This window comes from Sinocyclocheilus anshuiensis, unplaced genomic scaffold (genome assembly GCF_001515605.1).
Source record: "Sinocyclocheilus anshuiensis isolate Anshui unplaced genomic scaffold, SAMN03320099.WGS_v1.1 scaffold493, whole genome shotgun sequence".
NCBI lineage: Eukaryota > Metazoa > Chordata > Actinopteri > Cypriniformes > Cyprinidae > Sinocyclocheilus > Sinocyclocheilus anshuiensis.
In genome coordinates this window covers 370,635-383,134 of record NW_015537963.1, presented here as the reverse complement: position 1 = coordinate 383,134, position 12,500 = coordinate 370,635, and the positions used below count along the sequence as shown (strand labels likewise).

Below are 12,500 nucleotides of genomic sequence, written 5' to 3'. Positions count from 1 at the left end.
GAGAGAGATTAAAAATACTACTAATAAAAATGACTAATCAAATAATCAAAATTGCTAAAACTTTAACTAAAATGAAAATGAACAACATAAAAAAAGAAAAACATTTAAAAATAATTAAAAGTATAGTTGTATCTCATTGGTATTTAAAATAACACTGGTGTGAACCCTGATGATTTAATTATTTATTCACATTTATTTGTATAATGCTTTTCAAGATATCTTTTCAAAGAGGCTCTGCAGGAGATTCATGTTTCTACATTACAGTTAAGAGCAGTTTGTTATCAAAGGTGACTGTCAAAGTAATGTCCATATGGCAGAAATGTACAGTTATTCGATAATACAAATCATGCAGTTTGTAGTCAAGCAGAAACGATGAACACGATTAAGGCATGTTGTGATCATAATTATTAAAATGTAAGGAAAAATGTACACATTTAATTCATTTTAGTAAATTGCCAAAAAAAAAAACAGCTTTGTCACTACAGCAAAAGCACCAGAAATATCTTGGGGGGCCTAGTAGCTACAAAGCTTGAGAACTACTTCACTAGAAGTCCTTTGGGATAAAAGTATCTGCCAAATGCATACAGTAAATTAATGTTTTTTGAATGAAAAAACACTAACTCATTAACTAAATTGATGTAAATGTTGAATGAAGTCTGAATGAATCTCACATGGACTGCAGCACTCGACAGAGCTCCAGCTCATCACTCCTGAGGACTGCGTTGTGAAGATTCCTCCCGTTCAGAGGCTCCTCTGAGGAACACACACACACACCTTTATTAGATTGATTTACATTTAATTACATTTATTCTCCAACTGAGCAAATGCAAATGTCCCTAAAGAAGGCTTGTCAGATTTAGTTCCCTTTCAGGACAATTTTGTACCTAAACTATACAAAGAGAGACTGTATGCAGGGCTGCCCTCCACTGACTTTCAAACTGCATTACCATAATGTTTATTTTAATATTACATTTGCCCTCATTAAGCATTTATTTACACTGTATTTCTAACAGAAAAAAATCTGTACTTCACAACAAACTGCGTGCAGCACAAATAATTTGATTCTCATAAAATAAAATAAAATATCATACAGTAACTGAATGTGTTGAAGTGTTGTTGTGTCATGTTGTGTCCTTACTTTCTGTAGAAGCAGAGACTGATGGGTAATAGCGCTGCTGACCACACGGCCACGTGACCTTCAGTCTGAACGTGTAGGTGGTCTTCGGTTCTAGATTCTCCACCGTGAACCGTGTGTTGTACCCTCTAAACAGGCCATAAACATCCAGAAAATACAGCCATATTTTCACAACTAACCAAGAACTGTTTAACATCTGCATGTTATTCTTTTAGGAGACGAAATATGCATTACAAGTCTTCTATCCACCTTATGTTTACCAAGCGGCAACCTCCAGCTCTCTCTCGTGAAGCCAACACGGAAGTGACTTAAACTGTAATTCATCAACTGGCCGCTAGAGGCTGGCTGCAAAAGGGAGTCAGTCCCATAGACTCCCCATGTTAAAATGCCCAACTTTACAGCAGAAAAAAACATGTTTACAGCCTGGTACAAAAAATGATTTTGGTCTATATAGCTAATTTTTCCCTTCATGACAACTGTGAGGGGGGTGAATTTTTTTATAACTCATCCGTTTAAATTATATTAAGCCTTAAAGTTCTGCATAATTAAGGGCGTGGCCACTTGAGTGACAGGTGGATTGCCGCTGCTGTCGCCACCGTCGAGCTAGGTGGGCGTGGCTTCATCAACCTGCTCCCGCCTCTTTGCCCATTTTCGATTATCCGGGAGTGACGCGCGGTGACGCGCTGCCAAGATGATAATAATAAAAAACACACGGATTTGTAGCTCAAACTGTTTTACCGTTTGCTGCACTTTCAGTTAGCCTGTTATTCCGATTATGCGGCTAATGAATCGGAAGTGATTCGCAAAATAATAATAATAAATAGCTTACTTTCGCGTTGCAAAATAAGGAGGATATTGTTCATATCTCCTGTTAAATAATGGATATAAATAGTTTGCATAATTCACTTATGTATCTCTTTATATGTGTGTTTTCTGTCATTCTTCTGTTCCAAGATGAAGCAGGTCCAGTTTTTCGGCTCGTCGGTCCAGTTCGTGTCGTTCTCCCGTGTCCAGGTGAGCTCAATGCTGTGATGACTCACCTGTCCTACCGTCAAAACCCCGGAGCTCTGCCGCTCACCTGCTGGACAGATCAGCCCTCAGCACTCACGACACCAACAATACCAGAATGACTAGGACAATGTGCAGTTAGAGAGTTCCTGTTCTGTTTTCTGCAGATTATTCCGTTGAACATATCTATATTACAAACACATATAGATTATTAAACTACAAATGAAATACCTATAGTAAATATAGGGTCAGATGCGTATTACCTGCAGGGTACATTTACAATATGAACTCTGAAATCAATAAATAAATCGATCCAACTGAAGAAGTAATGTTTTGATGATGAATCGCTATTGTTGCTATAGCAACGGCTGTCGTATACATGTGACGTGTGTCGAATGTCATAACGGTCAATTTTTTTGAAACTGAGAATTATACATCATCTGAAAGCTGAATAAATACGCTTTCCATTGATGTGTGGTTTGTTAGGATACCCTATAGGACAATATTTGGCCGGCATACAACTATTTGAAAATCCGGAATCTGAGGGTGCAAAAAAATCTAAATATTGAGAAAATCGCCTTTAAGGTTTTTAGCAATGCATATTACTAATCAAAAATTAGTTTTGATATATTTACGGTAGGAAATTTACCAAATATCTTCATGGAACACGATCTTTACTTAATAGTTAAGTTACTTAAAAAAAAAAAAAACACGAATATCTCCATCCTTATTACCCAGATAAAATAAACAGTTAAACACATATCAACTGTATTTTTTGCTGGGCATGTTATCACATTAAAATATGATGATGTTGGAATTTTAGCTCTGTTTTGTTTTGTATATGTGCTCACGCGCAGCCCGACGAATTAACTGGATTAACCCATACTCATAATAAAGTATGTATTATGTCTATGGATTAAACCGGCGCGTCATGCGCACAAGAGAGCAGCTGTTCTTCTCAGTATCGTGGGATTTCCAGCACACACACACACACACGCATATCCAGCTTCACGGAGGTTTTAAGGGTGTTTTGGACGCATGCACGAGTCGAGCACACAGAGGAGTGAAGCTTTGATCGGTTTATGAACTTATTACAATAAGCTCACGCGCGCAGCTGCTCATTATGATCTCAGAAGGAGAGCTCGAGAGAGAGGAGGAATCTGATGATCTGTTTGAGTTTGGAGATGATCTGGAGCTCAATCAGTTTGATGGACTGCCACATTCCTCCAGATACTACAGACTCCCGCAGGAGAGGAAAACTCTGCCTGTTTGCTGGAAAACCATCCGATTCTTATAGTCTCAGGCACAGCAAAGACTGGCAAAAGCACACAGGTGAGTTTTTGAGATGTGTGCATGCTTATTTATCAAGTGTCTACCACTTTTTGCTGTTGGTAAAATGCCAGACAGATGTCTAAACTATTTAATAAGCTATGTACATCTGGAATATGCCATTGATTTGCCTGGTGTTGAAATGCAAAAAGACGAGACACCTCAGATTTGAGGAGAACCTTAAGAAAGTGTGTAAATATAGCTTCTGTTTTAACTTCAGCACTCTAATAACGTTTGAGAAGCACTAAAAATAGCCTGGAGAAACATAAGGCCTTGCTGCCATGAACACTGCAGAGTTTGAGAGCTGCTCATTGGAGAATTGATAAGCTCCTCATTACTATGGAGATCAATATGCTATTGAACAAAACTGAGGCCTGTCACAGTTGTATATTGTTGGTAGTTGTTGTATTGTATTATTAGTGTCGCTTTGTGCAAATTAAAGTCTGGATAATCGTGTGTTTATGCCTAATTAATTGCGATAGAGGCCTGGTCTACATATCTTGGAATAATTAGCCATAATGAACCCATATTAATGATGTAATTATTATTCATGTCTTGTTGCCAAGCTTGTATTAGACTCCTCAGTAAATTCCTCCATTCAACATCTAATTCAATTCAGATTCCAGACGTTCTAGAAATTGAACATAATAATAGATAAACAATAAACAGTTTTGCCAGTGCCTGTACATGATATGAGTTTCAGAGCTGCAGTTTTGTAGTCATGTGGCCTGACCATGAAGTCTTAAAGGGGTCATATGATGCTGCTAAAAAGAACATTATTTTGTGTATTTGGTGTAATGAAATGTGTTTATGTGGTTTAAAGTTAAAAAAACACGTTATTTTCCACATACTGTACATTATTGTTTCTCCTCTATGTCCCGCCTTTTTGAAACGAGTCGATTTTTACAAAGCTCATCGGTATGAAAAAGCGAGGTGTGCTGTGATTGGCCAGCTATCCAGTGCGTTGTGATTGGCCGAATACCTCAAGCGTGTGACGGAAATGTTACGCCCCTTACCATACTATGATGATGCCGTGTCCGGCCGGAGCGACGAGACAAAAAACATGAAAACCCATTATAAACGAGGCATTTGTTGCATCCAGTGGGGACATAATTGCGGATTATAATGACTTATACTGTCTTTTTACGCGTTGTGTTGCATCGCGCCGCGTAAACAAAACCATGTCTGCATTTGTGATCAGAAATGACAAACAAGCACTAACGTTACTCTACACTGCTCAAAATTCGCGTTTGAATCATCAGTGGCAAATCCTTTAAATGAAAACGTACTTACAGACTGTAAGTCAGAACAGCCGGCGGCGTGCCGGCATGAGCTGAGCAGCACTAACTTGATGTATTTCCTCAGCGACCAGCACGGATCAGCTCCAGGCATGACGAAGCGGATATCGTCCTCTTTTGGAAGACCAAACAAAGTAGTTTCGCTTTCACAACGCAGCACACAGTGTCTTCACGACATGGCGGCAGCAACAATACTACAGCGAGAATAAAAGTTACGCCTTCTTTCTTTGCGTGAACATTTGGGCGGCGTTATGCAAATCTTCCCACATAGTGATGTAGATATGTGGGGGCGTGTTAGAACGAGCCGTTTTAGGTAGGCGTGGTTAACTCTTAACTTTTATAAAGAATATCTCTTTGGATTTGAGACTTTAGTCTTTGCAACTTTACAGATCTTCTTTATGCACCAAGAGCTTGTAACACTCCAAAGAGAAAGGAAAAGTTGAAATCGCATCATGACCCCTTTAAATCTGTGCAGATATACTTTCCTAGTCATTTAATGTGAGGTAATCAGTTCTGTATCATGAAACACTGTTTGCTGTGAGTCAGCTGCAGCCATTGTGTTGAATCCTCTGAACAAACAGTGTGCATTCAGCTGATGGTTTCATTTTTATATCATTTGAGTTTAGCAATTGTAAAAGAAAAGAAAATGCTTTTAGAAAATAAGAAATAATACATTTATTTAGTTTTACACTAAGTTTGGAATGAAGGGTCATGGAGTTGCATGACAGGAATAAATGACATTGTACAAAATATTCATATAGAAAAGCTTGTAATAATATTTCATAAAAAATGTTACTGTATTTTGATCAAATAAATGCAGCCTTGGCGAGCATGAGATTACTTTCAAAAACATTTTAAAAGTTATAATAATTATTCCAAATGTTGACTGGTAGTGTAAGGTAAACAAGTGACAAAAATCTGCCAACAGATCAAAATATTTTTCTTCTCAATATATAAATATCTTAAAATAATATCTTAATACCTTACGCAATTTTGCAATTCAAGAATGTCAGGATACTGGAAAATAGGGCTGCACGATTAATATAAAATTTTCTCTCTATATATATATATAGAAAAAAATTGAGTAAAATAAGAATACAAAAATAAATAAAATAAAAAGTGATTTTTTTTTCTTCATGTTTTATCATCTGAAAGGTTACAGATCAGTGTCAATTTGGCGTCAAGCCAAATTTTGCATATTGCACATTATGATTTGCAGTTTGTAAATGTGCGGATTCGTGTGCATTGTGTGTTAAGTGGAAATAGGAAGTTTGCATCTGTTCAGTTCACTGTCCTGTCCTGTCCAACAGATGCTGTTGAGATTTTCCCAGACTGCTCAGGCTGAAGGTCTAAACCTGCAGCTGTTTAACAAGTCAAGGACAGGTCTGATTGTGAAAGCCATCCACAGGATACTGAAATTGTCTCATTTGATTATTATTTTTTTTCTGAAGCCTTCTGTAATGTAGTGGAATGCATCCAGGTGCTGATAGTATGTGTTCACGTCTTCAGATCCCTCAGTGGTGTGCAGAGTTCTGTCTGTCTGCGCAGTACCAGCACGGTGTGGTGGTGTGCAGTCAGATCCAGAGGCGGCAGGCTGTCGATTTGGCCCTCCGTGTTGCAGACGAGATGGACGTAAACATCGGCCACGAGATTGGATACAGCATCCCGCTGGAGACGTGCTGCTCCAACGATACTATTCTCAGGTCTGTGTGAAACTCGTATGCATGCAGCCCTCAAAAGTGTGAAAAAGCGCACTGAAATGCTCACTATCACCAAAAGTTTTCGAGTTGGTGATATTTATTTTAGTTTTGTGCTTTGGTTTGTCCAGCTAAAGTATGAGAAGAATGTGCCATCTTCTGAAATGTTTGAAATACTTGAGGTCTTTTTGCTTTATTATAAACGGGCTCAGTGGAGGTCAGGGAGGCATTTCTCTGTCTCTTGCTTTGGTGTTGAGGATAGGGGCATGTCCACCAGTGTCGAAGCACTGCTGAATAATCTCTGCCAGAATGTGTGTTTTTTGGGGGGGATTTTACCAAATAATAGTGTTTTGAATTATATTATATTTTAAAATAAAATATAATATTCAACAATATTCATTGATACCTTAAATCATGTATTGAGAAGTGTACTATTACTTTTCTAAATGATTGTACTTGATGATTAACCTGTCAGACAAAAAAAATAATCCGTTTAGTTTCAATTTTATTTTATAAAGAAATGTCTAATCAAATGATTTATTTTGTTATTATAGAAATATTTCTAGTCAAATATGTCTAAAACATATTTAAAAATAAAATAAAAAATATTATCCATATTATATTTGATAAGAAAGTCTAATCAAATATGTCTTATTTAATTTTATTTTATTATAGAAATATGTCGTCAAATATGTCTAAAACATATCAATAAAGAACATGATAAAAGAAATAAAAATCCTATTTTATTTTAAAAATGAAATGTCTAATCAAATGTCTTATTTTATTTTATTACAAAAATATGTCTAATCAAATGGCTAAAACATGCTGATAAAAAAAACAAGAACATAAGAAAAAAACATCTATATTTTATTTTATTTCATAAGGAAATGTCTTATCAAATATGTCTTATTTTATAATAGAAATATGTCTTGTCAAATGTCTAAAACATCAATAAAAAAGCATAATAAAAGGTTAAAAAAATCCATTTTCTTTTATAAAGAAATGTCTAATTAAATTTTTTATTTTAATATAGAAATATGTCTCTAGTCAAATGTCTATTAACATATAAATAAAAACAAAATAAAAGAAAAATCCATATTTGATTGTATTTTATAAAGACATCTGTCTAATTAAATGTCTTATTTTATTTTATTATAGAAACATGTCTTGTCAAATGTCTTGTCAAAACATATTTAAAAATGTAAAAAAGAAAAAAATATTTTAAACTCATTTAATTAAATTGTTTTATTTATTTAATTTTATTTTATTTTGATGCATCTGTTTTTTTCATGTGGTTTTGTTGAATAGGTCACCAATAATACATTGTAGAGTTAAAGTTTTTGTATGTATGTGCATCTTTCTACATCTGTATATAAATGTCAAAACCAAAATGACATTCTGGTTGCAGGTACTGCACTGATGACGTCCTGCTGCGGGAGATGATATCAGACCCCATGCTGGAGCATTATGGGGTGGTGGTGATAGACCAGGCCCATGAGAGGACCGTGAGCACAGATGTTCTGCTGGGTCTGCTGAGAGAGGTGCTTCTCCAGCGGCCCGAGCTCAGGGTGGTGGTGCTGTCCGCCCCACCTGCTTCTGACACGATCCTCACGCACTACGGGAACGTCCCACGCTTGCACCTGGATGCCCCGTGCGCTGGGGAAGTGATCCACAGCAACAGCAGCAGCGCTGAAAGCTTCTATTCGGCTCTGAGACTCGCGCTGGAGGTCCATCGGTCCAGAGAGCCAGGAGACCTAGCTGTGTTTCTAGCTTCAGAGCAGGTGAGATGAAGTGCGTTAGTGGATTAGAACAGCTCGTGAACTTTTATGCATTGCAATTTATTGTAGCAATAATGCAAGCATAAATGATCTGGACAATTAACCAGAGTTAACCTGGAATGATCCAAGAGCTGGAGAGTTGAGTATTGACACTAAAAGTGAATATTTAATGAATGAATGCGTGAATGCGTGAGTGAATGAATGAATGAATGAATGAGTGAATGAATGCGTGAGTGAATGAATGGATGCGTGAATGAATGAGTGAATGAATGAGTGAATGAATGAGTGAATGAATGCGTGAGTGAATGAATGGATGCGTGAATGAATGAATGAATGAATGCGTGAATGAATGAATGAATGCGTGAGTGAATGAATAAATGAATGAATGAATGCGTGAATGAATGCGTGAGTGAATGAATGAAAGCGTGAGTGAATTAATGAATGAATTAATGCGTGAGTGAATGAATGACTGAATGAATGCGTGAATGAATGAATGAATGAATGCGTGAATGAATGAATGAATGAATGCGTGAATTAATGCGTTAATGAATGCATGAATGAATGCGTGAATGAATTAATGAATGAATGCGTGAATTAATGCGTGAGTGAATGAATGAATGTGTGAGTGAGTGAATTAATTCATTAATGCGTGAGTGAATGAATGAATGAATGCGTGAATGAATGCGTGAGTGAATGAATGAGTGAGTGAGTGAGTGCATCCAGATCACTGATCAAATAGATAAGAGCATTTGTGTTAATTGGTACACTAATGTTCAAAAGTTTTTGTGTTTGAAAAAAGCCTCAGCCACTGCTGCATTTATTTGAGCAAAAATACAATAAAAATAGTAATATTGTGAAATAATTTAAATCAGTTTAAATCAGCTGTTTTCTATTTGAATATTCCAGTGATGCAAAATTTTCAGCATCATTACTCCAGTCTTCAGTGTCACATGATCCTTCAGAAATCATTCTAATATGCTGATTTGCTGCTCAAGAAACATTTCTGATTATTGTCAATGTTGAAAACAGTTGTGCTGCTACATGTTTTTGTTGAAACTTACTGTGATGTGTTTTTGTATTAATAGAGTTCAGTGGAACAGCGTTTATTTGAAATAGCAATCTTTTGTACATTATAAATGTCTTTACTGTCACTACTGTTCACAGTTAGATGTCTCTGTGATATTCTGTGTGTAAATATGAGTCCCATCTTCAAGTAACTTTTCTAACAGCACACCAACAAGGGAACTAGTTGCGCACAGAAAATGGGGTTGGAGGTTGTCCAAATAATCGTAACTTTTAGCAGTAGCAATAGTGATGCTTGCTGTAGTGAACAGCACTAACACAATGTTCTCCATGATGACAATGACATTGTTGTGTTCGGCACGGTCAGCAGCGTCTGAATGAATACGTCCACTCAGCTCTTGCACTCTTACTGACACTCTGCCCTGTAAAATCACATTAATGCCAAATACTTAGATTTAACTAGTTACTTCAATCAATCACAATATTACTGACTGTTACCAATCACTTTTTTCATCAACATCAACAAATGGTGAAACAGAAGCTGCATCTGACATGGCGCTTGTATATTTACACAGACTGTTTAATGCTGTTCATGTACATGTATTTGTGCAAAAATCGCATAATGTACAGTAAATAGCCTATAAATTAAAAAACAGTAACTCATTAGATGGTGAAGCTGCTATATCTTAACAAAATTACTGTTGATTATTGCTCTTGATATTCTAATAATTTTGTGGGGAAAAAGCAATATAAAAGCATTCATATTTTGACAGACAAAACAAGCTAACAGCTGTTTATGAATTTGTTTGTTGCTTTGTACAGATTAAAAAATCAAGACCCTTTGTAGCATGAAAAACAAAACAGTTATTTTGCAGAAAAATCCTGTTACAATCACTAAAGCTGCAGTCTGCACTGCAAAATTAATCTCTTGTATCTTTTCTGCACTTTCGAATTCACAAATGCAAAATCAAAAGTCTGCGAGAAGTGCACTAAACAACTTTCTCTCCGGTGGTGAAACAAAAGCCTGTGTGTGTGTTTCAGGAGGTGCTCTGTGCCTGTAATATTCTCACTAAAGAAGCGTCCAGGATGAGTGCATCTCTGGGAGAGCTGATCGCGGTTCCCCTGTGTCCTGGATACTCCAGAATGTGTCCACCAATCACAGAAAGCCCACAGACGGGCAGGCGGGTCTTCGTTTCCTGTAGCCAATCAGAGGATCTGTTCTGGCCGCTGGACACCGTTACTTTTGTCATCGATACTGGAGTAGAGAAGAGATTAGTGAGTGTGCTGAAAACCTGCTTTTATTTACTGTGTTCGTTGTTGGTTTTGTAGCTTTTCGAATCAAAAGTTCACCGTTTTGCAAATGTATTTGAGCAGTCCAAAAATAATTATTTGGAAGTCTTGTGACTGTAAATTCATATTTTCTGTGGTATTGTGTGTAGGTGTATAGCCCACGAGTGAGAGCGAGTTCAGACCCATCAGTAAATGTCAAGCAGAAATCCGTAAACGACTAACCGGATCAACAGGTGTGTACGGTTTTGGCATTTATTTGACATTCACCTGCTTTTTAAAAGATCCTCCATATTAACACTATGAACACCCAGTGTATTAGTGTATTTACAGTATAAAGACTGCTATATATGTATGGTGTTAAATAGAAATCACAGTTCAGTATGCAAATAAATGTGAAAAATTGCAATTATTTATGAAAATATTGTGATGATGTCATCACTGTTGGTTGCATTTTAAATGAATAAACATAAATTATACATAAGTGGATATACAAAATGAATGAATAAATTAAGTAATAAATTCAGTGTATATCATGTCTTTATTCCTTCAATAAACATTTTTTTTAATTATTATTATGCATAATATTATTTTGTGATAATAATCAGATTCTAAGAAAATGAATTTCAAAAACCTAAGAAGTGATTAAAATTAGCTCTCTGCTAAGCACTTTTGAAGTGTTGAAAATTTTGAAGAGGAATAAAAAGCACTGAAATGAAGCACTTAAGCTTTAAATCAGTTACATGTAGTTTCACAGCATTTGTTTGGCTGCTCAGTAGAGAGTCATTGTCAGTAGTGATTGAATCACTGTTGAATGTGTTTGTTTGAAGGGAAGTGCTTCTGTTTGTATCCCGAGGACGTTCAGCTGCCCGCTGAGATCCCTCCTCGCATTCTGGAGTCCAACATCACGTCCACAGCGCTCTATCTGAAGAGGATGGAGACGGCCGGGATCGGACACTGTGACTTCATCAGCAGACCTGGTGGGTCAGATTTCATTTCATTCAAACGAGGATTTCACAGTGGCATATGAGAGCGTTAATAATAATAATAAGAATAATACGTTCATTTTATATAGCACCTTTCTGCAAACTCAAGAGAGGTTTGTCTACAGCTTTACCAGTGAGTAGAATGTCAGTAAACTATGGAAGCCCATTTCCGCCATGGAATAAAAAAAAAAAAGAAATAAAAAATTGAATTACGACTCTTTATTTCACATTTCTGACTTTTTTCTCACAATTCTGAGTTAAACTCACAATTCTGAGAAAAAAAGTCAGAATTGTGAGTAATAAACGCAGAATTCAGACTTTTTCTTGCAATTCTAAGTTTATTTTCTTTCTTTCTTTCTTTATATAGCACTGCATAAATACAACTAGGTTATCCAAAGTGCTTTACAAGATGAACACGGAAGATAATACATCAACATGATAATAATAAATAACGTTAAAACTAATACAATCATAAAGCACCACCCATTTTAAAATGCCATAGAGAATAAATTAATTTTAAATTTTGAATGAGTCGGTGCCGAAATATATTGTTCAGAATAAATAAATATATTTAAAGTTACAAATCATCATGCTTCGTGGCATCATTTCTATGTTCTATGAGTACTCTTGATAGTGAAGTATATAATTAATGCACAAGCGGCGGTGTACCTAAAGTTGAGAAAGTATTTTATCTTAAAAAAAAAAAAAATCAGCTCAAACTATACTAGATATGGATGTGTTTTAAAAGCACACTCAAACTCCACCGTATATTTTGAGCTCCTTCTGTTTTCATGCATCTGTTTCCATCAGCACCAAGCTGCTTCATCGAGCCTCCCGTCGGCATGGCAACAGAAGTCATGCGCTGTCATATGAAGCTCCAGCATCCCGAGGGCGACCGCTTCACCCTCATCAACATCTACAACACCTTCAAACGCAGCCAGAAGGAACCATGTGAGCGC

General features: G+C 36.4%; 1 protein-coding gene and 1 pseudogene across 1 annotated transcript in view; one reads left to right on the top strand and one right to left on the bottom strand.

The window, feature by feature from the left end:
* LOC107667905 (fibronectin type 3 and ankyrin repeat domains protein 1) overlaps positions 1-2,419 on the bottom strand; it is a 5,667-nt gene extending 3,248 nt beyond the window's left edge. The window contains 4 exon segments of the mRNA XM_074186935.1: positions 672-753; positions 1,139-1,263; positions 2,042-2,213; positions 2,407-2,419. Of these exon segments, the coding sequence (XP_074043036.1) occupies positions 672-753; positions 1,139-1,263; positions 2,042-2,213; positions 2,407-2,419 (392 nt within the window).
* A 653-nt stretch (positions 2,420-3,072) lies between these two features.
* LOC107667896 (putative pre-mRNA-splicing factor ATP-dependent RNA helicase DHX32) overlaps positions 3,073-12,500 on the top strand; it is a 12,816-nt pseudogene continuing 3,388 nt past the window's right edge.